Source organism: Euleptes europaea, chromosome 8 (assembly GCF_029931775.1).
Source record: "Euleptes europaea isolate rEulEur1 chromosome 8, rEulEur1.hap1, whole genome shotgun sequence".
NCBI lineage: Eukaryota > Metazoa > Chordata > Lepidosauria > Squamata > Sphaerodactylidae > Euleptes > Euleptes europaea.
This window is the reverse complement of record NC_079319.1, coordinates 57,846,910-57,873,687: the sequence shown is the minus strand read 5'-3', so window position 1 is coordinate 57,873,687 and position 26,778 is coordinate 57,846,910. Positions and strand designations below refer to the sequence as shown.

General features: G+C 40.7%; 1 protein-coding gene across 1 annotated transcript in view; it reads left to right on the top strand.

Moving 5' to 3' along the window:
- Positions 1 to 26,778, top strand: part of PIEZO2 (piezo type mechanosensitive ion channel component 2) — a 309,479-nt gene that overhangs the window by 33,423 nt on the left and 249,278 nt on the right. Inside the window, exon 2 of the mRNA XM_056854258.1 lies at positions 12,996 to 13,091. Within this exon, the coding sequence (XP_056710236.1) occupies positions 12,996 to 13,091 (96 nt within the window). The remainder of the gene's footprint in view (positions 1 to 12,995; positions 13,092 to 26,778) is intronic.

Genomic DNA, 26,778 nt, shown 5'->3' with positions numbered 1-26,778 from the left:
GTCTTTAAAATCTTCATGAATTTTGTTTGGATTGTATTTTGGCACTATAGATTTTGGTATTTTTCTTCAGCTTTATTCTGATTTTCGATATTAACAATTCATGGTCTGTACCACAATCAGCTCCTGGTCTTTTTTTAGCAGATAGAGCTTCTCTGTCTTCTGTTTACAATTATGTAATCTATTTGATTTTTGTATTGGATATCCAGTGATGGTCCACATATACAGTCGTCTGGTTGCCAGAAACGTGTTTGCAATGAACAAACAGTTGTCTTCTTAGGATTCTATGAGTCGCTCTCCAGCTTCATTTCATGCACCTAGCCCAAATTTTCCAACAATATTTGATTCTACTTCCCCTCCTACTTTTTGCGTTTCAGTTGTCTATGGTTATCAACACATCTTGTTTAGGTGTGTGATCAATTTCTTCCTTGACACTTGCATAAAAGCTTTCTATTTCTTCCTCTTCAGCATCTGCAGCTGGGGCATAAACTTGAATGATGGTTATGCTGATAGGCGTTCTATTAAGTCTGATTGATGTTATTTGGTCAGACTTTGCATTATAGCCCCTGATTGCTTGTGCTACATTACACCTGACTATTAGAGCAAGTCAATTTCTTCTGTGTTTCTCATTTCCAGAGTAAAACACTTTGTAATTTTCTGACTGGAAATGCTCTAAGCCTGTCCATTTTAGTTCACTCCCTCCCAGGATTGCAACGTTTAAACATTCGATTTCTCATTTTACAATTTCGAGTTCACCTTGGTTCGTATTTCTCACATTCTGTGACTCCATTATATGTGTCAAACAGCTTTGGGCTTTCCTTCTGCATCCATTCACACGAACCACTGAATGTCTTTTTGGCTTTAGTCCAGTTGCATCATTAAGAATAGAGCTATATGTATTTGTCCTCTGCTCTTCCCCAATGGATCTTACTCCAAAAAAAAGTATGCATAAGATTGCAGCCTCAGTGTTATTATTAATGTTTTAAAAATAATGATACATAACTTTTCTTGACTTTAGAAACAAGGATAGTTGTTCCAGCACATTCCAGGAATAATTTAAGTGCTGAAATTGATTTTTGTCTATTTATAATCTTGATGATGAGCCTTGTTCACATTAAAAACACCACCACTTAAAAAAAGAAAGCACATGGTTTTGTTTTCATTCTTCAGCATAAACAAAGTGTGCTTATCTGATAGTTCAGGAAGTAAAAAAGGCTCTGCTGTGCTCTCTGTCTAAGAATTTCCATTTCAACAAATGTAGGTGTTCCTGCTGTAGCAGCTGAGTTGGCAAAATAGTACATATGTATTTTCTGCATTTGTATTTTAGGCAGACTTCACAATTTATGCACATCCTCGCACACATAAAGTATATTGGGCAGATATATAGTAGACACTTGGGTTTTACATCCAAGAGAATAAAAATAGTGATTTAGAAGCTGCTATTTGCTGCGATCCATCTGTTAATATTCTTAGAAATGTTAAAACTGAGAAATGTTTGGCATCTTTGAAACAGCTTTCTTCCAATTTGCTTAGAGGTATTTTACATTAGAATAATTTTGCAGCAAAATGAAATAAATGGAGAAAGGAAACTTGTCTTGGTTATGTTACAGGTTGAATCAGTGAACCGTGACTGTTGACAAATAAGTCTACAGAATTGGACTAAACAACAAGTGCAGTTTCATAACTTGTGACATTATGCTTTATGTGTTGAGTATCCCAGGAATGTTGCACAAGTGCTGCATTTTGGAAATACTTGCTCACTACCAAATGAGATATGGCCAACACACTTTTTTAACACAGAAAGTAGTAGAGAAAGAGCAGAATTATTTACTGTCCTGATGACCTTTTGGCCTTCTTGAAGCCAACTACACTAGTCCCATTAGAATAGTACTCTTGGTAGCAAGTCTTTGCAACCAACATCAGCAACTGCTTTTTAGAGGAGCCAGCGTCTTCGCTTGAAGACCAAACACTCAATTTTACTGCAGAGGCACTTTGCCTGTACAGTATAAGGCCCTTGTAACAACTGACCCTAGAAATGGTACTTATGCTTTCCATGTCTGTCATTTATATGTAATATATGGAGTGGTGAACATGACCAATTTTAAAAGCGTCCCCCCTCACACTTTCTGTCCTGCATTCTGTCCTGCATTCAGGTGATTCATGCCTGGGCCCAAAATGCTTTTAGAGTCTCATTTGAGACTGCCATATTAAGACATTTGAAGCAAAATAAATAGGGTTGCCAGGTTCCCCATTGGCAGGAGCTTCAGTGTGTCTGGGGTGTGTGATTTGCAAGTGCGTAGCGCACACACAACAATGTCCCTTTGATGGGAATGCTCTATGGAAACCATAGAGTTTTTGGAGGAATGTGCTAGAGCATCCTCAACAAACCAGGAAGTGACAGGGATGCTCTAGCATATTCCTCCAAAACCTCTATGGTTTCCTTGGAGTTTTTTGAGGGACATGCTAGAGAATCCCTGACGCTTCCGGGTTTACATCAAGACATTATTGTTCCACACCTTGTTGCGCATGAGTGTGGATTGCCAGCCCTTTTAGCTGGCCTGTTTCCCCCACTGGCCAGCTGAGGGGTGGCAAGCAGGTCTGTTAATTGGCAGGAAATTGCCCATCATTAACAGGCACCTGGCAACTCTAAAATACAGTACATAGCTTTGTTATCAGGCATTTGGTTATCCAGAACCCTCAGTTAACTGCCATCACCCAGAGGACAATCTCCTTCCTCTAAACTAGCATAACCTTCTATCTTTAGGCCCAGTCCCACCTCTCCTGCCATCCAGCTTGATGCCTCTGTTCATCACTGGATTCTAATTTGTTTTGCAAGACAAATGTGTGAAAATTAATCTGGAAATCTTGGCAGCTATTGGGGGATACTGAGTTAGGCTGCACACAGAGGTACCAACATGGTAAGTCTCAATTCAACATGTCAAATGGTATTTTTTTCTTTTAATAATGTGCTGTTTAAATTGAAGATAGCAGATATAGTATGGCAAGCAGCTTCAGCAAAGAAGTATGCAGTAATAATGTGAAGTAATTATCTCCCTCCCAAAATCAATTGAAAAATGTTGAGTGTTGATCTCCCATGATCACTGCCCAGTAGTATAATGTGAATTGAACCAGCAGATGATCTAGTATCCCTCCTTTTGAGATGTGTTATGATTTCTGACCAACCATCCACAGAATCTTAGAATTTATGCTAATAGCGCATATGTGGTGAAATGATACCTCTCTCCACAGGAAACTTGTACAAATTTATAGCTTGGGAAAATTAATATTTAATTTGACTCTGCAATGCTCAGTTACGAACATATTAGGATTAGACCTCTAAAAATCTGTTTCCAAAATTAGCCTGAATCTAGAAGCAAATAGCTAGCCAGCACAACACATGCAGAAGAGGTGCCAGTATGTTCTCTCTGCCTTACAGAAGTGATCAGCAGAAGTGGTATCGCTTTCTGAACTCATCGTAGCCTCTGACAATCAGTAGTGCCAAGTAGAGTGTAATATAGGAGTCCAGCTGGAAAATTTCTAATGGATTTCTAGAGTATACTCTACCACCAGGGCTTTCTCTTGGCTGCAGATCCTGTTTGACCCTTTGAAATGAGTTAAAGAGCAAGCCCAAATAGCAAATCAGATGGGATGAGACCCCATAAAAAACCGGTATTTCCACCACTTCATGACTGCTTACAATGAGCAACTCTATACTGTCTGGGTTAAGTTTGTAAACCCTCATTCAACTGTCACTGACCTCAGACATTTGATGATAAAATATCCTCATCTTGCTTGTATGTATAAAAGAAATAGAACTGTCTGTTATATATTAACTGATAGCAGTCAATGTGATCCTGAAGCCAAATTGAAATGTATTATCCAAAAGTATTTGGGGCTGCTTAGCCTCAGCCCATTAAAATACCTTGACTAAGAAAGGACGAGTCTGTAGTTTTGTTTGTGTTTTGTTTCTAATGGCATTCTTATGACAGATTGAGTCAGTGGTTTGGGGCATTTGGCCAGATCAATTTTGGGGGGAAGTCTGTGCCTGTGTGCCCGCCTCCCCATTTTGGGGACTCCCTTAAGGGGGTGGAGCCATACAGTGGCATGCCCAGCTTGGGGGCTGTTGGCTGTCTGTCACCACCAGGTGGCAAGGGAACCAGGCAGTGGCTTGCACCCATGGGGGGTCCTGGAGCTCAAAGGCTTCCCTCTGGTCTGCCCCTTCTGGGGCTTGCCACTCCACGGGTGCTCCCCCAGCTGGAAGGCTGGGGGAAAGGGGTGATATCGGGCAGCAGGCAAGTCATCCAATTCTGGATCCGTTCCTGTGCTGTGCCAATGCCCCTGCAGTTGTACTCAATAAAAGCTGTGGCCTACTTTTTCTCCAGACAGGTCTATCGTGTTGTCCCCCCCATGCACTCCCTCCCTTGCCCTTAGGACCACAATATCTTGCAGCAATATCTTGTTGCATGGTGAGATTGCTCTGCTGTGCAGCAAGTGATGGTCCTAAACCCAGTCTCACACGCAAGATTGGCTAATCCTCTTTGTACGCTAACACTATAATGACAACGGAGAGCATAATAATTCTCTTACAACTGTTGTGTATTTTCTGGTGAAGTGCAGTAATCTATAGTCGCAGCATCAACCAGAGAATGTCAGTATTGATCTGCATCGTTCTTATTCTGAAACTATTTTAATACAGGAATGTTTTACTATAGCCTGTTTTGTTGTGCTGATCTTAATTGTTTGGTAAGCTGACATCAGTGAAATGGTACTGTGTTGTACCACATATTAGCTGTTCAAACAAAAATGCTTACATAATTGGGATACTCATGAGGTTATATTCAAATTCAGTTTTACTGCCAGTGTTTTCTTTAAAGAAAAACATACAAGTTATCACTGAATCCCTTGGCCACCCGAAAGTTGAAGTGAGTGGTTCAAACCTTGAAGCTTTACATTAAGAAGCTTTTCCCAGTGAAACAGAGTTGTTGTTAGAGTACAGTTTCCTGAAGAAAGCAGTCTCTCAAAACCTTTATCAGAAGGTGGCATTGAGCATAGACATACTTGAATACGTAGAGCGAGCCACTAAAATCCTTCTTTGTGGTGAAGCAGGGTAAGTAGTTTTAGAAGTCATAGAGAATCAAAAGGCTACATGTTCAGCTGCTATATATTAGCATATTTCTCTTGGCATATCTGGAGCCTGATTTACAATTGCTGCCAACACCAATGAGGCTATTTTCTTTTATAACAGCTGGTATCTAATACTTTGAATTCGAGTCGGGTAATAGGTTTTTCAGTAACATGACTGAGATTTATACATGGATGACATCTGTTAAAGGTATATCTGGCCACAATGGGATTGTTACATAGTACTTGTGATCGCTAAACTGACTGTTCAAAGAAATAGAGGACTAGCTTGCTTTAATATTAAAGGTACACTATGCCATGGGAAAAGTGACAAATATGCATCGATGCCGTGTCATATTCCTGATCCTAATAATTTCTTAGAGGAGGTGAAATTTCTGAAGATAGCAAGAATGAATTTAATTTTTTTTCTCTTCTGCTTGAATTTATCAGTGTTGACATTTAAATTTTGGTTTCCTATGCCATTCCACTGCTTCCTGGAATCGACTTGGACTTCTTTACAGAGGCCTCAGTTTGATTATAGTGGCTTGGCTCCAGAGGAATACATCATTGCGCTTTTTGCTACTTTTAAAGATAAACATATTAGAGTAATTAATTCGGTGGGAAGATTACTCTAAGTTTTTGCTTCCCAAAGCTGCACATGCAAATGTTCTGTGAAAAGAATGTAATGGCTATTCTAAACAAATTGAGAGTTAATAAATCATTTGGGATATCCTGTCCAGTGTTGATATTTGGCTGATAGTTTGTCAAAGTTCATCATTAGTTTCTACGGTTAATCTTTCAGAAAAGAGGATTCTGATCATTATGATCAGAAAAAAATGATCAGAAAAAAAGAGGCTTCATTATGGTGAAGCAATCTGTTAACCAGTTTTAGTCAGTTACTACTGCTGATAAGAAAATACATTATTCATGGATTATGAAGCTTTTGGAAGAATCCATTTTCAAAATGTATAATGAACTACATAATGAACTGATTAAATGTTGGATATTTACAAGCCTGTCCTCAAAATCATACATTCCTCTAGATCTAAAACTGCATAGGCAATGCATTTGAAAGGAAAATCTATAGAAATTGAATAAATGCATTTACAATCGGAACACTTAGAAATTTAGAAATAATTTTGAAATAAATTGCTAATTGCCCTGGCTAACTCCTGACAGCCAATCACAAAGCAGTGTGTAAAGAGGCAGGGATTCAAGTGCTTCCTGCTTCCTTGGAGCTCTTTCTGAGCAAAAGAAAGGCCTTTTAAAAATAAGGTTTTGATTTTCTCTCCCCCCCTTCTTTCAGATTGCTCCGTTTTTTGTTCTTAAAATGCTTTTTTATGTGGCAGTTCGGTCTGGGGGAAAATCTTCTCTCAGGGTGAGCACTGTGAAGTAAGCCAATTATAGAGCAGCATTTAAAGGGGTGGGACTTGATTTGAACTTGGGAGACTGCTTTTCTGTATTCCTGGCTGAATCCTGGCTGAAACAGGGAATAAAGGAGGCCTTTTTTTTTACCATAGTGCATAGTACATTTTTGGAAATATTTAAAAGTTCTATCTCAATCATACATGTAATATTTGTAGTTAAACTTAACATAACTACAAATATTACCGGTACATGTATGTTTGATTGCTTATACAATAAAGTATGATAGAAAATTTTAAGAAACTGTTTCAGTCCTCGACATAACAGAGTTCCATATTTGTCAGCAGAACAGTCCAGATATGTAGCTGCTGCCTACCTCTCCCAATTAGAGATCTTTAGATATAGGAAAGCATTTACCCTTGCCAGATGCCAAGCTCTCCCCTCGGCGGTTGTGGATGGGAGATACAGAAAGGTTCCCTTGGAGGATAGAGTATGTCCCTGTGCTTTAAAGGAAATTGAAACAACAGAGCGCGTTCTACTGCACTGTCCGTTATATCAAGAGGTTCGTTCTAAGTTTATCTCTCCCTGGCTTAGTCGGCATTCCAGCTGTTCAGGTCAGGAGCATACTAAAATATTGCTTATAGACAAAAATCCACAGGTTACATTAGGAACGGTTAAGTTTTGTGCAGCAGCCTGTAGAATTCGTCAGACACTGCTGAGAACACCAGCATGTCAATAATTTTAATGGGTAGTTTATATAGTTTGCAAAGAGTACAAACAACTTTTTTACTATTTGTATTAACCTGTGGGTAGAGCGTAACACTAAGTGTTTTAATAGTAAATTGTGAAGAGCTGTCGTTGATGACTGTTTTTTAACAAAGAAAAGAGTTTCATATTCTTTCAACTCTTGTTATATCTTGGGATTTCTGCATTAATTTTAATAGTTTATATATTTCTTTCGCTTTATTTAACCAATCTACTTTTTGCGCTTGACTTTGGCTTCCAAACTTTTGCAAAGACCAGTAAATATAAAGCAATGGTTTGATATTGTTTTGGAATATATAACACTGTATAATTAAGCAGAACAAGTTCTACAGTTTTTATCAAATTTATATTAATGTCCAGTGACAGTGAGTTCAGAACCATCTCCCAGAACAACTCTGCTCTCTCACAGTGTCACCACATATGCAAAGAATTAGCATCCAGCTGTTTATAAACCAACAGCAATCCTTACTATTTTTATAAATTCTAGCAAACCTCACAGGAGTAAGGCCCCACTGATGCAACATCTTACAAATATCCCTAAATAAAGTAGAAATTGAGAAGGAATATCCACAGGTTAATTAAAGGAGACCAAACTCTCAAACCAACATTATCACCTAAGGCTTTCCTTCATTTTTCAACATTAGGGATAAAATCACTATTTTCAATCATAAAGGCATAAAAATATAACATTGTACCTTGATTCTGTGATAAGCAAGATTCTTAAATATTCATCTCAGCTCATAATTCTCCATTACATAATTTTTGATTAATAAAACTTCATAACTGCAGATCCTGAAATTATCTGCATGTAATTACCGCAAAAGTTTACCAGTTCATAAGAAATAATTTTCTTATTTTTAACTAGCTCATAAAAATGACCTAAATTTGCACTAGTCCCACATGTACATTACTGTTTAGTGCAACCAAATTCAGAGCCCAGCAAGTACAACAGATGTCAAAGACGAAAGATGGGAAGACAGTTTACATTGGCATTTATCCCACATTGTCAAAATGGCAACAATCACTGAAGATTTTTATCAATAAAACCTCATTCTCTCAGGGTTTTTAAAAAATGCTCTCAGAGGTACCAATATTGATGCTTGTTCAATCTATATATATTGTGGGGTCAAGTTTCTCTTTAAACCATTCAGCCATAAAATTTTAGTGAGTGGTAATAACAGACGTACTAGATTGGGAATTGTCAATCCCCCAGACTTCTACTTTAACTGAGTTTGCTCCGAATCAGTCGTCGGTATTTTTTTCTCCCATACAAGACCTAAGATAATTTTTGACAATTTCTGAAATCATCATCTAAAATATAAATGGGAAGATTTTGATTTTTTTTTAAACCCAAATTTTGGAAGAACCAATATTTTAATCACAATAATTCTATCCAACAAAGACAACTGTAAAGAAGCTAGATATTCCATTTGAGATTGATCTCTTTAAGAACTGGTTCCAAATTGAGATTATAAAAGAAGTTTAAATTCATAGGTATTTCAATCCCAACATCCCTAATTTATAATCCCATTTTTTACCTGCAGCTCTCTGACCTTTTATCATGCAGTATCTCCAGATTCCTGTATGGTATTTTTTACTTGGCTGACTTATCACCATCTGAAACTCAGTATGTTGCAAAACTGAACTGCTCCTCTTCCCAGCAAAACTTCCATCTCGTTAACCTCTCTCAAACCTACTATAGGCATTTGTTTGCTGAAGCTATTTGGTTTGTTAACCAAACCCATTTTGTGTATTATGGCAGAATAAGTATCTTTATTCACTAAATCTTGAACAGCAGGGCTCAATTAGTTTTGAGTAATTTGATTGGCAGTAATAGAAGCATAAGCCTTGGTTAGTTGCAAACTTAATTTTCAGCTCTTTGAATAATGATGTCATGCCACAAAGCTGAAATACTCTACATCTGTCAGTTTTGTAATTTGCACATTAACAGTGTGCTGTGAACATTTTATGCAGCTGCATTTTTTCCTAACTACAATTTAAGGCTTACAGGGAAAATAGGGTCTTGTGAAGCTTGTCAATACACATGAACACATGAAGCTGCCTTATACTTGGTCCATCAAAGTCAGTATTGTCTACTCAGACCAACAGCGGCTCTCCAGGTTCTCAGGCAGAGGTCTTTCGCATCACCTCCTTGCCCTAGTCCCTTTAACTGGAGATGCCGGGGACCTTTTGCATGCCAAGCAGATGCTCTACAAACTGAGCCACAGCCCCTCCAAACTAAAACTTTAAATCAGTAGTGAAAATAAAGCAGATCACATAAGTTTCAGTTAACTGTGGGACTCAAAAAAAATTGCTGTGTGACTGAATGATGCTTTCTGGTTTTGTATTATCTGTTCAATGTTTGTGTATTCAGTATGCATGTCTATATGTGGCAGGTTGCCATTGCATTATGTAAGAAGTTGATGTGTAGTGCTTCCTTCTGATAAAATGTTTGTTTTAACATATTCATATTGATTGATAACTCTCACCAGATTTGTAATTTGGTGCTCATCTGAGGTAAGAATCAGCGGCTGTTAGGCAAACAACCAAATGGCAAGCATGCTGTTTATATGGAATCCATCTCTATGCTCTGCTTCGTGGATGGGAGTGGTGATAAGACTTTAAGTCTAATGGGAAACAGCAGTGTCCTTCAAGCCACGGGCTGAGGAAATTTTTTCTATTTGAGCAGAGAGAATACTGGAAAAATCTCTCTAGCTGCAGCTTCCTGCAGTAGATGTCGAAAAAGGGATCTACCCTTGAGATTGCTCTGGAAATTGCCTAACTGGTCTTGGACAGCACATATTCGACCAGAGCTCCGCCAGCTGCACTGGCTCCAGATTGAATTCTGGATCAAGTTCAAGGTGCTAGTTTTAGCCTTTACAGCCCTTGACAGTCTGGGATCACGCTATCTCCGGGACTGCCTCTCCTGGTATAACCCCCGAAGAGCCCTACGATCGGGAAATACTAACCTACTAGAGATCCCTGGCCCCAAGAGTGTCTGACTGTACTCAGCCAGGGCCAGATCTTTTTCGGCCTTGGCCATGGCCTGGTGGAACACTCTGTCTAGTGAGATCCGGGCCCTGCGGGACCTAGCAGGGTTCCGCAGGGCCTGTAAGACAGAGATGTTCCACCAGGCCTGTGGTTGAGGGCAGCTATGGTAATATTCAGATGCTGGCCTCCCTCCCCCTTTCCCCTCCCCCTGCTCTTCCCCCTTCCCCTCTTTTCCCTTTCCCATCCTTCCCTCCCCTCCCCTCCCCTCCCCTGTCCCCCTCCCTTTTCCCCTTCCCCTCCTTTCCCTGTTCCCCTTCCTGTTCCTCACTGGTCTGTTATACTCTCGTTGAATTGTTCCAAAACTAATTTGAAATTGAGGTCCATCCATCCCTCTGTGGTACAGGTTTAGCTGTGGAGTCACAGAAACATCCCTTCCTGCTGGGAATTACTTTGGCGCCATGAATAGGCAATTATGGAACAGATTTTCAGCAGTGTACAATTGATTTTACTATGTTACATTTTATATTTTATTGTATTGTGTTTTATGTACTGTATTTTTAACTTGTGATGTGAGCCTCCCTGAGCCTGACTTTGCCAGGGGAGGCTGGGATATAAATAAAAGATGATGATGATGATGATGATTCTGGAGGCTGCTTAGTTGCCTGTTCTTCTTTGATAAGATGGGGACTTCAGATGTGCTCCTCCTCTATGGGAGTTTTCAATGGGCCATCCCACATTGTTTGGGAGACATTTAAGGGAGAGAGAAATAAGAGAGTTCCTCAGAATTAAAGAGGCTTCTGATTCAGGGGATGAGGGTTGACCGGTGGGTGTTTGAGAACAGGAACCTGCCTCTGACAAAGAGTGTTCTATACTCAAAATGATTGGGCATGATAATAATTTGGAATGTGGATTACATTAAATCAGCACGCACACACAACCAGAGCAGGGTGCTGATTCTGGTGTCAGGACCCAAATGATTACATACCCTTCTAGGGTTAGTGCTTAAATATGACCAGGCCATGTAGGAGCCATTCATGGAAAAGCAGCTCCTGTGCAGCCAAAGTAACGTTTAAAGGGCCCTAGAGTGATACACGAGGGAGGTTTTGGTTTTTGAGTATAATTTATTTCAGATAGTTTGGATATTGTTCAAAATGGGTTTATTATGAGGGATGAAATTATAACATGGTTCTCAAGATTGTATGCTTTAAGGTTACTGGTTCTAATATTTGTAAGGAAATATTATTGTTCAGATCTGAGATTCTATACCTGGTTCCCGGTATGAAAAGTATTTTAGATTTCACAGTTACATCTTTGTGTAAACAATCTGTTCCTCTACTGACACTTCTGCATTTGGCTTATCTCATGAGAAAATATTGAATGTGGTGGGTCTCATAATGTTTCAACATGTGCTGTGTGGTTGGATCACAGCTGGCTTTTTCTTCTTCTGCCTTTAATTTTTTTTCTTATACAGTGTGCATTTATGGCCCACCCAAAAGACACAGACATATTATATGGTGAAGCTGCTGCTTGATCCAATGTGTCACTGAACGATGATCTTAAGGGAAAGTATAAGATGAATCACAAAGAAAAAATATGAGTGCAATAGTCTGGAGCACTTTGTTCTACACAAGAAACTAGTCTTTTGCAGTTCATAGTCATGTTTATTTTTTGGATTGTATGCATTTTTGTTAATATCTTCTATTTGTTTTTTTCCCCACAATTCATTATTATTATTGTTTGTAAAGAAACAGAGTTCTTTAAAATTCAAGGATAACAGTGGTTGATATCCTACAGTGCCCAGGAAGTTCTTCCAGCCTAGAGAATCTGCCTTCAACTTTCGTAGTTGCCGATAGGCTTCAGGCTTTGCTTAGTGGAGTGATAGGAGGCAGTCTGTCTTTGTGAACTTTTCTGCATTTGGGGTGGTGGTGGTTTTGGCTCCATATTGCTTCAGTTTATCTCCTGATAAACTCTGCACACATTTTTGTGCCTTTAGTTTTCACTTTGGTTCCCCTCGGGTTTTTTCCCCCTGGTTCTTTTGAGGCCACTTTTGCCCCAATATTTTTCTGGTAGCCAGTTCTGAGTCACCTTTTGCCTTGTGCATAATGCTTCTGTCAGTTTTCTTTATCCTGCCCACTCCCACTCACCTCCAGCACACTTTTTGATGATTGGACTGTTGTGGTCAAACCACTCCCTCTTCTTCCCCCACATTAAAGGCAAGTGGCTTCATTTTCTTTTTTAATGCCCCCCAAATATTGATATATTGCTAGAATGTTGTAATAATAGGCTTAGAAGGTTCTCTGAACCCCCAGCTTTCATTAAAATACAAAGTAAGTCTCTAGCTGCTTCCCTCACGGATGTATAAGGAAAAAGGCATATCTCTATGAGGGAAGGAGCTAGAGACTTACTGTTTTAAAATAAAAGTTGGGAATTCAGAGAACCTGCTAAGGCTATTGTTACAACACTAGCCATATATCGATATTTTTGTGCCAACGATGACACCACAGATGATGGCAGCACTCTCCCTTGAAAATCCTCATTGTTGAAGATGTGTGGAAGAACATAAAGTGATTCCACAACTGTTAAAATGCAGAGGGGGGACAGACATGTGGAAGAACTGTGCCCAAACTGATTCCAATGCTTGTGGATTGACTATCAGGAGTAAGTCGAGTGTGTGGACAATCGATTTGAATCAATTGCTGGATGCATTCATTGTATAAACTCACTTGGTGTCTCTCCCCCACCCTTTATCCATGCAGCATGTGCATTCCGCTACAATGGGCTTTCATTTGTCTACCTCATCTACCTCCTGCTCATTCCTCTCTTCTCTGAACCTACAAAAACAACAATGAAAGGTAAGAATATTTCTGGTAGATATTTTTGGTTTGTTTTCTTGAAGGTAAAGAGTGTCAGTTTACTTAGAATACTGTTTTCTGAAGTAGTGTGTGAATCTAAGAAAGTTACAAAATATTAGGCGAAACATTTTGAATAATATTGTCGAAGGCTTTCACGGTCAGAGTTCATCGGTTCTTGTAGGTTATCCGGGCTGTGTGACCATGGTCTTGGTATTTTCTTTCCTGACGTTTCGCCAGCAGCTGTGGCAGGCATCTTCAGAGGAGTAACACTGAAGGACACTGTCCTCTGAAGATGCCTGCCACAGCTGATGCCAAAATGTCAGGAAAGAAAATACAAGAACACGGTCACACAGGCCGGATAACCTACAAGAACCGATTTTGAATGATAACAGTTCTGATTAACTCCGGTTATCGTTCAGTTCCTTTTGGATTAACAAAATCACCACAGCCTTTTGAGCTGCCCAGTGTAGAGGGACTGTGTTAAGGTCACCAAACAACTCTTTTCCCTTACTTACAAAGAATGTTTTAATACTGGTTTTCTTTTTTTAAAATTTTATTATAGATATAGGGTACAGGAAAGAAAAGGGAAGGGGGATAAGTAATCCATCTACATTTGATATATATTCTTATTGGTCATTGCAGTACATATTAAAAACATTTCATATCTTATTATATCTGATTATATTGTTTGATTATAGTAACTTTACTAGGATATTATTAATAAGAAAAAAAAGATTACCGTATTTGTCGCTCCATTAGACGCACCTGACCATAAGAGGCCCCCTCCAACTTGCCGTCGGGGCGGGGAAAGCTGGCTTGCGCTGGAACTACGCAAGCTGGCTCTGTGCGCCCCGCCCGCCTCCCAGCTGGGAGGCGCACACAGCCAGCTCGCGTCGTTCCAGCGTGCCCAGCTGGCTCTGTGCACCCCCTGCATCCCAGCTGGGAGGCGGGCGGGGCGCACAGAGCCGGCTGGGCGCTCACGAATGGTGCGAACCGGCTTTCCCCGCCCACCTCCCAGCGTGCCCAGCCGGCTCTGTGCGCACATTCACTCCATAAGACACACAGACATTTCCCCTCACTTTTGAGGAGGAAAAAAGTGCGTCTTATGGAGCGAAAAATACGGTACTCTGTTAGCTGATATATAGGTATAAAATGGTTGCCATTTCTCAGTGAACTGGTCTTGAGTCTCAAATGAGACAGAAACCTGAATTTGTCATTTTCTGTGATTTGGATGTCATACAGCAAATTGGGTTTGTTACAAACAGGGAAGTCTTCAGGCTGCGAGCCACCTGTGAGGAGAGGAGGACTTCTGAGGCTTGCTTTTGGTTTGTCTGGTCATCTGAAGGCAGGCAATATGAATCTTGACCAAATGTAAACCTGAGGGTTCAAATACCAATGTTCTAGAACACAGTTGATGAGTCTTTGTTTGGATATTGTTTCCTTTTACCTCCCTAATAGTTGATTCTGGCAGTGCAAGGCTGTAGGTTAAATGGTCTACACAGTGCCACATTTACTCTTTCTAATTACTCCCAACAATCTGAAAATCTGGGTGCCTGCCAGCTAGGTGTGTGCCCTTGAAAAATTATCAATTCAATTTTGCAATTTCAGAAAAGACAGGATTATTGTTTTTATTACATGTCGGGGGTGTTTATTGTATCAGAAAATTGTGTCTGGGAAAATTTCTTTTATTAATGGCAAATCAGATATTTATCCATTATTTCCTATGGAGGAGAAATGGCAGGTTTTCTGGAGCATCTGGTTTTTTTCACCAAATAGTAACAAAATTACAGCTAATCAAGTTTCAAGTGGATTGGAAGAAGTGGTCCAGTTTTATGGCCCCCTGAAGAAGTTGCCCTCACCCATCTTTCTTCCCATATGGGGAAAAATTATTTCTGGAGCAGCTATTTTTAATTAAATGGCATTTCTCCCCCCCCCCCAAAAAAAGACCCCACAACAATGAACAGCCGTTAAAATAATCATATATTAATAACAACAAAGCAACTCACCCCGCCCCTGAAAACACAAGTGTGTTTCCTTTGTAACTAACCCCCTCCCCGGGAAAACAGAAAAGCTAGCTACAAATCAAACCAGTCTCAAATCCAGAAAAGGGTCCAGGTAGGGTTGCCAACTGCCAGGTAGTAGCAGGAGATCTCCTTCTAATTCAACTGATCTCCAGCTGATAGAGATCAGATCACCTGGAGAAAAATGGCCGCTTTGGCAATTGAACTCTATGGCATTGAAGTCCCTCCCCTCCCCAAAACCTGCCCTCTTCAGGCTCCGCCCCCAAAATCTCCCGCTGGTTGAGAATAGGGACCTGGCAACCCTAGGTCTGGACAGGGGCCTCCGAAGTAATTCAAGGCTTTTCCACAGCCGGCAGCACACAAGGAGCAGTGGGAGGGAATTTCTGCACAGCAGAGTGTGATTGGCCAAGGGAAGCTCTTCTAAACCCTCCCTGGGATCAAAATGGCTAGGAGATTTGCCTCACTTTCTCCCCCTCCTTCCCTTTTACAGGAAACATAAAAAAACTATAGGCAGAGAACTGAGAGTAATAAACCTCCCAATCAGATTCTGGATTAAAATTATAAGGATTTGGAAGCTATTGGAAAGCCTTTCATATGTTGGATATTGCCGGTCTGATCCAATATTGGGAAAGTTGGACAACTTTTAGGGTCAACAGTATCCAGTTGCACAGCCCTACAGCTGACTCTTTCCTATGGCCTGTGTAGTGCAATGCTACTAAAAAAAAGATGACGTGTGCTATGACTGTCACTATATCCATGTGCTTCCATGCATAGATGTATACCTACTGTACTGACAGATACACTGAAATAGCCAGAGAACTTTCATAACTTCTAGGCCACACCCCAAGACTACATTCTTATCCCTGAAACAACCCTATGAGAGTTAGTTATATTGAGAAGCACCCTTACCTAAGACCACCCAGTGAGCTTCACAGCTGAGTAGTGTCTTCTATCTGAGTTTCCTGCATCCAGATCCAACACTCTAGTTTCTACCACACTGCTTGCCTTTCTGCATCGTATAATGTGCATTGGTTTTATGCTACAACCAACATCAGATTTGGGTTGGAAGTGATTTTGTGAAACTTTCTCTTCCTTTAGATATATGTCCCCCTCCTGCCAAGATTTCTCTGTCTCCAAAGGGAACAGGAATTTGAAATATTTATTCTAATTTGAAGTTGTAAAACTACTGGTCAATGGGAGTCAAATATTAAAAGAGCAAGTTTGCTATAAAATAGAAAACTAAACAGAGTCTATGCTGCCACTTTTCTTCCTGCCTTTTTTATTTGACAGGCTACTGTTTAGTCCTTGTGCTATTTTTATTCACATTACTCACTGGCTTGCTATAGGGTGCCTAGCATCGATATACTTCACTTAATTTAATTTTTCTTAAAACTCTTTTCCCCCTATAGTATAATGCAGATGTTGGAAGGTGATGCTTTCCTCCTCCTGTTAATGCTAAACTGTTCTTTCTTTTTTCCTGTTCCTTCCTGTCCCATTTTGCTCTTCTACAAACAGCTGTTTCTCCTTTCTTATTTTCCATTCCACCTGGATTTCTCATCTGTGTACTAATTTCTTGCAACACTTTTCTCATATAATGACTCCAGACCTGACAGACTAAAAGACTAGTCTGAGTTTGTATTTGAAACTGCAAGGACTGGGTTTTCCCCCCCTTGCTATCATTTCAAAGAGAATAAGCAGTAAAAGCGGTATTATTTACCCCAAAATTATTAAGGAAATGTATCCTTTCATAGAATACATTTGAATTATTAAGGAAATGTATCCTTTCATAGAATACATTCCATTTGATTTGCTGAGGTGGAGTTTTCATTAGTATGTTTCAATGAACTCATATTTCCTAGTGGTTGCTCCTTTGTGGCAAATGTTCTCTCTAGCTTTGTGACTTCTCTTTGAGTACTGAAAAATGGTTGGCTCTATAGCAAATCAAAACACATATCAAAGTTCGCTGCTTAAGTACATCACTGCATTGAAATAATAAATAATAAATTAATGAGGCAGTGATGAAAGGGGTATTCCTCTTTACAGTTGAATCCCTAAATGTTATTGTTAAAAAGGTTTTTTTTTTCTGACTGCAAGGAATCAAATGGTCAATGGTATGGTGGTTCCTCTTTTGGTTTCTTACTTCTAACAAGCATGCTGAATATATACACCAACAGTGCAATCCTGAAGTGGGGGGCTGAATGGCCTTAGGAGCCGGTGTGACCCCTGCGCTGGCGTAGATGCCACTTGCGCCATGCAAATGGGTATTTACACCAGCTCAGGGCCACTTACACCAGTGCCAGGGAGCAGTGCAGCAGTGTGAGTCAGGGACACCGGCGCAGCCTTGGCAGCAGTGTTTCTCAGGCGCAGGAGCTCATGCCAACACCAAAGGGGGTGTTCCTGGGGCAGGGCTGACTTTAGTCAGCTACCTGAGCCCTTTTGCCCCAGAACGCCCCCTTTTGCCAGCGTGAGCTTGCTTCTGAAAAAATGGTGGCTCAGACCCATGGAACTGCATAGAGCAGTTTCACGGGGTTTGGGGGAAATTACATTTTTGGCTTGCAGCACCAGGCCAGCAAGCTGCTCAGAACAAAGCACCATCCCTGAACATCCCACAACTACCCCCCCCCCAGCATTGTGCTGCCCGAGTACAAATTTATGCAGTTGCTCCAGTCTAAACACACTGATTTCAATGAGTTTAGTAGCCCTGTGTACAGCCCTGCACTTTAAGATGTGTATATTTTCAGAATATCGAAGATTGCCATTGCTCGGCTGCGACTTGACGGCACTTTACACACACGCACACACACATAATATGGAAGCCCCCAACTCATCTTAATTGTGATGGTCTTTCACATGAGGATCTAGCTATATGGGGAAAAAACCTGGCTTTTGTATTGCCTAAAAGCAAAACTTATGGAAAAAATGGGCTGAATGTGGACCTTGTCACAATTAATTCTCTTGATGATGAATTTTATTCCTTTGTAGATTTGTAAAAGGTATGTGTAGTGCCAAAAACAACTAAATGTCAATATAATTAGCCAGAGTAATGCTTGTCAGAAGTCTGGCCCTGATGCAGAGGTGACTTGGAAGCTCTAAAATACTTGATCATGTTATACTTCTGCCTTGTCTCCCAACTCAAACTGTTAGCTGATATAAATGTATTTTATATGGTCTCTGACCTGACAAAGATTCAAAATTCAGAAAAAATGTACACAACTGTAATGGAGGTCTGCTCTTAAATCAGTTAATTTAAAATCCAGAATTTCCACAGTCAATGGTTATACTCCTTTCTCTCCCACCACTGTCTGCTTTAAGATGGTTGATCTGGGAATTTTAAAGAATGTGTTTGGTGTAGTATGGCTCATTGGTGATTCTGGTTCCTGTGTTGTTGAAATGCCTTGTGCACTGAGTATTCTTGGAAAGCTGTCAGTGTCAGAATTAATTCAGGCTTGTCTCTCACACTGCCATTTTTATTTAACCATCTTTATTTGGGGTTACATCTAGTAATTTAGGTATTTTCAAAAGCTGATGTACTTGGAATGGTAATTGTATTACCACTATCTTTGGTAGTGATCTTCTCCCATAATGGAACAGTGAACCAAAGAATGTATAGATTTATTCAGAATCAATGGTGAGGTAATTCAGAGAATTTTAATACTTGCTCATCCACATACTTGCTCATCAGAGATAACTTTGACTGGCCCAAGGTCACCCAGCAGGCTTCATGTGGAAGAGTGGGAAATCGAACCCAGTTCTCCAGATCAGAGTCCACCACTCTTAACCACTACACAATGCTGGCTCTTTAAATCCACTGCTAGGCATTGCTCATTTTCTTATGCCTTTGTTGTAAGGGCTGAGGCAAACCCCTCCCTGCATCTGAGAGGTGAGGAAAGAGACAATTCCTAATTTATTCTTTCATAATTATTTTTTCTTTTGCCTAGGGAACAGCATTTTGGTTTCTGCCTACCCTGTATTGCAGTAGATAGAGTTTGCTTTTCAGCTAGAAACTCAGAGAATGATAGCACTATGTACCATGAAGGTTGAGCAAAAACAATATAAAAATGAATTAAACAAAATAAATCAATTTATTATACAGTGGACTTAAAATACAAATTTAAAAACATACATTGAATTTAGCCTTTAGACTGAAATTCACCAGACTGAGTAGTCCTCAGTGTACGATATATAGTACAAATGAGTTTCTCAAAGTTGATAATATAGAAGAAAAAGAAGAGGAGTTGGTTTTTATATGCCGACTTTCTCTGCACTTAAGGGAGAGAAATCACCTTCCCTTCCCCTCCCCACAACAGACACCCTGTGAGGTGGGTGAGGCTGAGAGTGTGTGACTTGCCCAAGGTCACCCAGCTGGATTCATGTGTAGGAGTGGGGAAACAAATCCAGTTCACCAGATTAGCCTCCGCCGCTCATCTGTATTCAACATTTTCTCCCATCATTTCATAGCATTCAAACACAGATTCTGATTACTTAAAACCAGCACATAAAAGCTTTCTCTGCTACCTCTTAATAACATTATTGTTAAAAAGTTAAATCAGCTTTTCTCTTATAATGACAATATTGTATTTCCTAATCAGAGTACATCAAAAGTGCTGAATTTGTAACAAAAGAAGAAAAGAAAACGTAAATCGGTAGCTTTTCATTAATTATACTGACCCTTGATAGGATTACAAGCCTTGTTTAAACAGGCCATGGATCCTGTAGAGACAACAAGAACTGAATGTCACCTATGTGTGACAAATTTAACAGCTTGTTATAAAATACTGATGTTAAAGGTGAGTCTGTGACTAAACCTGGATCTTAGACCATACCAAATGTTTAGAGCTTCTCTCAGAACTTTCTCAGCCCACGCAGTCAGGCAATGACAAACCAATTCTAATGTCTCTTGCTTTGAAAACTCTACAGAGTTACCATAAATCAGCTGTGCCTTGATCGCGCAAGCACACACACACACCATCTCTTTGACTGAGCATCACTTACCCTTTTTTAACAACAACAACAAAAGCACTGATTAAATATGGTTACTGACTTGGGTTAGTATGTTCCTGGGTTTCTTCTTTCTGGCGATCACTTGCTGCCCTGCCTGCCGATAAGCAAGATTAGGCATACAAGCATGCAAGGCCTGTGAGAGGGAGGAGTCATTTTCAAAAATGGGATATAGATCCTTGATGATGCACAAGAGAGACTTTAGTTGAGAGCTGTACATGACGCCTGGTGTTCTTTACTTTGTTGGTTGGAACAACAACAAAAAAGTGGGGGGGGGGACTCAACCAAATATGTAGACAGAGCTTCAAGGGCTGACCTACAAACTATACAATATAACAAAATAATTGCACTTATTTCAAGGTGTACATAGTAAAATTGTTAAAAACACAGGGCCTGGAATACAGGCTACAAAAAATAAAATTCAGTTATAAAATTCTTATGCACAGTTGATATACAAACAATGTAAATAACCAATGCTTGACCAGGCGCGTTTCAGCTTGAGTGTGCCATCCTCAGTGGTCAAAAGTACATAAAATTATAAAAAAACACACATCTGTAAATCTTATGAAATTTTTTAATCAAATATTTTGTATGGCTTGATGTAGATTCTTAACCCAAATTGTGGGTCTTGCCACATGGACAATTGCTCACACAGTCTGAAGCAAAATGAACAATGCTTCCAGATGTGTGTACATCAACCTGTTGATTGGGTCTGTTCTGTAGCAAGTGACTTATTGAAACCTGGCTGGCCTTGGCAATACTTTGTGTATACTTCCTTATGTATAGTTTTAAGAATTCACATTAGGGTTGCCAAGTGCCAGGTGGTGGCGGGTAAACTACCGCCAATCCACCGGGCTGCCCACCGACCAGCTGAGGGCCGGCGGGGAACCCGTGCATGCACGCATGTGTGACACGCCTACGTCAATTCAGGGTTTACCCTGATGTGGATGCTTTAGCAAATTCAGCCGAAACTCTATGGTTTCCATAGAGTTTCGGCCGAGATTGAGAGAGCGTCCCCATCACTTCCAAGTAAACCGGAAGTGATGTAGGTGCGTCGGCACGTGGGCACATCAAGCTGGGCGCGCCCCCACACCGCACACCCCAGAAAACCTCCCGCCAATCGACCGACGGGACCTGGTAAGCCTAATTCACATGAAGCTGCCTTATACTGAACCAGACCCTTGGTCCATCAAAGTCAGTATTGTCTACTCAGACTGGCAGCGGCTCTCCAGGGTCTCAGGAAGAGAGGTCTTTTACATCACCTACTCGCCTAGTCCCTTTAACTGGAGATGCTGCCGGGGATTGAACCTGGGACCTTCTGCATGCCAAGCAGAGGCTCTACCACTGAGCCACAGCCCCTCCCTGATGTAAATACTGGAGGTGCATTTGATGTCTGAAGGACTGGCACACATACAGCTGTATTGGAGTTTTTGAACAATTGGTACGTATGCTGAATAACGTTAGTTGAGAATAATAAACAGCACCACAGCTCAATATAATAGAACTAAAAATATTTAGTGATTTTCAAACAAATCAACAGGCATGAATCAAGCACTGAACATAGCCTAAAGGTAATAACACACATATGACGACCATAACATAAATCAATGTAATAAAGTCCGTGTTGAAAGAAGAAAAAATACCGGTTCCTTCACTGTGGTAGTCCAGATAAGGTGAGTTCCAAAATGCGGTATACCACCGTCGTTCCAAGGAAACAAAAATAAAAAAAAGGTAAGTTCCACAAACGGTTGCTCCACCGTAGCTTCAAAGGACAAGCTCCACCGTTGCTAAGAAAATAATGTAAAAGACAAAACGACACTTCCGGATCTTGTGATCGTTTCGGGGTAGCTTCTTCAGTTGTAAATTCATTCATACATATTTGATTCACGCAGTGGTTCATATACGGTACAGAAGACCTCTAAGAAAAATTAAATGAAAAGCCCAACAATCATCTCTTAAAATATTCTATGCACAAATCCTGAGAAACAGCCATATAACAATATAGTATAGCTTACCAATTTTTGACCAGCGACCCAAAGGGCTTCTTACTATCTCTGATAGCTGGTAATTAGTGTGACTCTCGTGCCTAGTTAAAAGCAAAATTGTTCTGCCTGCACAGCTGAAGGGAATCAGAGCCTTAAAGGAAACTTGACAGATCAAATTCATTGTTGAATCCTGCAGGGAATAATGATTTAAATAAATGGATGTATCTTAACTCCTGCTGATGCAATATTTTCATAATGTCTTCCTGTTGATATGGACGAGGTCTATACTGGCAAAGGGCAAAAAACAAAATATCATTTTCCGAATGGCCATATTGAAGGTAGTGTTCCGTAAGTGGCACCTCCAAAGTTTTGGAGCGAATCCTGGCTCTATGCTCACTAATACGTATTTTTAATTGGCGAGATGTGGAGCCAACGTAAATTTTTAAACGGGCAGAGGACCGTGTAGATCACATTTTTAGATAAGCAATTGGTAAATTGTTGTAAAGTGTATTTGAAATTAAAGCTGGATGAACTGAATTCCTTAATAGGAAGACTATATGGGCACATTGCGCATGTGCCACACTTGTGATGTCCCCAGATGTTAACCCTCGGTTTGCTTACAGGGCTGTCAGTTCAAACCAAAAAATTTCGAATAGATTTAGTTTTCCTCAGACCAAATGTTGGAGTTCTTGGCTGAAGACAGTGCACTGTGTGGCATGATCTGGATAACGGAAACAACCACTGATTTTTGGAATGAAGTTGTTTTTATATGTCCTCATGCAATTTATTATTTATTTTATTTAGTACATTTGTTTCCTGCCTTTTCTCCAGGATGCTCAGGAAGATGTACATCTGTCTCTGCTCCTCTGCACTATATATCCAGAATGTTAAGATTCTTTTTAGATCTTGTTTTAAATCATTATGAGTATTAATAGGAAAGACAATTAAAGGGAATTCAAGACACAATTCAGTTGGAACTTTTCTCAGATGGATCCCGTTTAGTGTAATGGGTTTGAGCCACCCACACAACTTCAGCAGGATTAGTGGAGGATAAATGTCTGGTCAAATATGTGCTAAAATTATTCCTGTCACTCCTTTGATATTTGAACCCCACTATATGTAGATCTTTAAAGGCAGAATGGGTTGGCTAGTTGGGCACCTGTTTAGTCCTGTGCCTGGCAGCAGATTAGGGTCGCCAACCTCCAGGTGGTGGCTGGAGACCTCCAGGTGGTGGCTGGAGACCTCCAGGTGGTGGCTGGAGACCTCCAACTATTAAAACTTATCTCCAGGCAACAGAGATCTGTTCCCCTGGAGAAAATGGCCCTTTGGCAATTGGACTCTATGGCATTGTAGTCCCTTCCCTCTCCAAACCCTGTCCTCCTCAGGCTCCATCCCCAAAATCTCCAGGTATTTCCCAATCTGGAGCTGGCAACACTACAGCAGATGCCCCCCCCCAATCTTCTGAAATTGCTTACAGTTGATAGGTGCTTTTCCTCCTGTTCCTCCTCCTCATTATTGCTGCCAGCTCTTTCTCCTGCCCTGTCTCTCTTCACTTGCCACTTGTCAAATGTCAAGAGTTCAGCAGGCTGCCTTATTTTGTTTGCCTGTGTATGTGAGAGAGTCAGGGAGTTAGCTGTGAAGTGCTGATTTATGTCTTTTCATTTGAACACTGGTAAATGGTCTGTCATCAAACCAGATGTTGTCTTTAAAATATTTAGTATGTAGTCCATCCCAGAGAGCTTTTAAAGGCCATGCAAACTCTGATAATTAAGTAAGAGGATGAGTTTGAGAAGTATTTTTTTGAGTTTCATTTACAAAGTATTTCCATCCTAATGGAGTGAGGAAATTATTCTCGCTCTGGATTAAAACGAAAAAACAAAACAAAACAAAAAACAAGGCTGCTCAATGGTGCTGTTATAATCTTCTAAGACAAAATGTGTAAACAAGCCAGTCTTAATACTATTACATGTGTGAGTCATCATTTTCAAGATTGCATTAATCCATCAATAAGGTGTTTATTTCACAAATTGGTTCTTTGATCTTTGGCACTGTGCCATTGACAGGCAGAATATTTTAGCAGACATAAAGAACAATGCAAATGAATGAAAAGGTTGAGTGGAGAACATTAATAAACTATAACCTGCAACCTTTCTAAAGTATCTCTTCCATTTTTCCTGTTGTTCTTGCCTCTGCCTCCTTTGCTCAAAAAATGCCAGTTTCTGGGTCCAGTGTGATGACAGTACCCAAAGACAGCAACTGTCTACTATATGCTTATATTCTAAACGGGGTACCTGATTTATCAAACTTGGACTCAATTCACATGCAGTACCACTGTGTTGTGGTTCATAATAGGGCTCCCGAGAGCACCACATTTGCTACCACATTTGCTTTTCTCTGCTCACAGATGTGCCTGTAGACAGCGCAAATGGCCATTCAGATGTTGGAAAGTCTGAACATGCCTCTCTTGCCTCTATACAGTCCAATGCCAATACCAGAACCTTTAATGGCATAAATATACAAGTCAAACAGTAAAAAAATTGCATAAGCCAGACTATTACAGTTCTAGACCAGCCTTCACCTCTGAGATTTATAACACTCTGCAAGAATTTGGCCACTCTCACCGTTATACTGGAAGAAGAAAAGGACACCTTAGCAGAATCAAAGTCCTGTCTTGTTAGCCAAGATGGGAGTCAAAAATTTGGATTGACTTTCTGCATAGTAAGAACAGCAAAAAAGCATGTGTGAGATAGTTTCAATACAACTCCTCCCCCAGGGGCAAATCCTAGCAGAATGAGGTAGATTTTGAAATCTCCCTTACAGAATTGCGGTGGCAAGACATTGAATCTTGTGAGGGAGTAGGCTCTACATTGCTGTGGGGCTTGCAGAGCAGAGAAATATGGGGCTAGTTGACCTCCTTCTAAAGAGATCTCCAGGCTAAGGAGGGGAGCAAGTTTTATTTGCAGCACTATTAAGATTTTGGTGTTAAATCTCCACAATTCTATGTTTTATCATTTGGAATGCATCTATTGTACATAAAATGCATTGGTACAGAAGGACTGGCTGCATGAAGCTGCTGGAAATGTGGAACCCTTCAGTCTTCATTGGCCCCTTGTGCTACCCGTGTACATTCTCATGTTCTAGAATCATAGCATCATATAGTTGGAAGGGGCCACCAGGGTCATCAGGCCAACTCCTACACAATGCAGGAAATTCACAACTACCTCCCCTCCCATGCCACCAGTGACCCCTACTCCATGGCCAGAATATTGGGGGGGGGAAACCTCTCCAGGATCTTTGGCCAATCTGGCCTGAAGGAAAATTGCTTCCTGACCCCGAAGTGGCAATCAGTATTACCCTGGGCATGTAAGAAAGGGCCAAGAGACCCAAACACTGACGCAACTGACGTTGGTGATGGCTACCAACTTGGAAGGCTTTAAGAGGGGAGTGGACATGTTCATGGAGGAGAGGCTACTAGTAAAAATGGATACTAGTCAAGATGTATACCTATTCTCTATGTTGAGACCACACTTGGAATACTGTGTACAGTTCTGGTCACCACACCTAAAAAAGGATATTACAGAGCTTGAGAAGGTGCAGAAAAGAGCAACCAAAATGATTAGGGGACTGGAGCAACTGTCCTATGGGGAGTGGTTAGGACGCTTAGGGCTGTTTAGCTTGGAAAGAAGGCGGCTAAGGGGAGACATGATAGAGGTCTATAAAATTATGCATGGTTTGGAGAGAGTGGACAGGGAGAGGTTTTTCTTCCTCTCCCATAATACTAGAAGACGGGGTCATCTGCTAAAGCTGGAGGGCCAGAGATTCAAAACAGATAAAAGAAAGTATTTTTTCACACAACGCATAGTTAAATTGTGGAACTCCCTGCCCCAGGATGTGGTGATGTCTGCCAGCTTGGAGGGCTTTAAGAGGGGAGTAGACATATTCATGGAGGAGAGGGGTATTCATGGCTATTAGTTAGAATGGATACTAGTCATGCTGCATACCTATTCTCTCTAGTATCAGAGGAGCATGCTTATTATTTTGGGTGCGGTGGAACACAGGCAGGATGGTGCTGCTGCAGTCATCTTGTTTGTGGCTTCTTAGAGGCACCTGGTTGGCCACTGTGTGAACAGACTGCTGGACTTGATGGGCCTTGGTCTGATCCAGCAGGGCCTTTCTTATGTTATGTTCTTTCCAGGATCAGATGAGCATGCCAGTTTTATTAGGTGCTTTGGAGCACAAGTAGGACAATGCTGCTGCAGTTGTCTTGTTTGTGGGCTTCCTAGAGGCACCTGGTTGGCCTCTGTGTGAACAGACTGCTGGACTTGATGGACCTTGGTCTGATCCAGCATGGTCTTTCTTATGTTCTTAACTCTTCCTGCCCTCCCTCTCATGATCTGTTGAGGTTCACAGAATCATCATTGCTGACAGATGGCCATCTAGCCTCTGCTTAAAAACCTCCAAAGAAGGAGAGCCCACCAGCTCCCGAGGAAGCCTGTTCCACTGAGGAACCGCTCTGTCAAAAATTTCTTCCTAATGTTTCTGGGGAGGAACAAAAAGGATGAGAAAGACCTCTACACACCAGTGATTTCTAGGTAGGCAGTCCAGGGCTATATGCACCAATGGTTTGAGAGGGTATAAAGTGTTTTATTTTACCTTGATTTCCCCTGAATCAATGTAATGTTT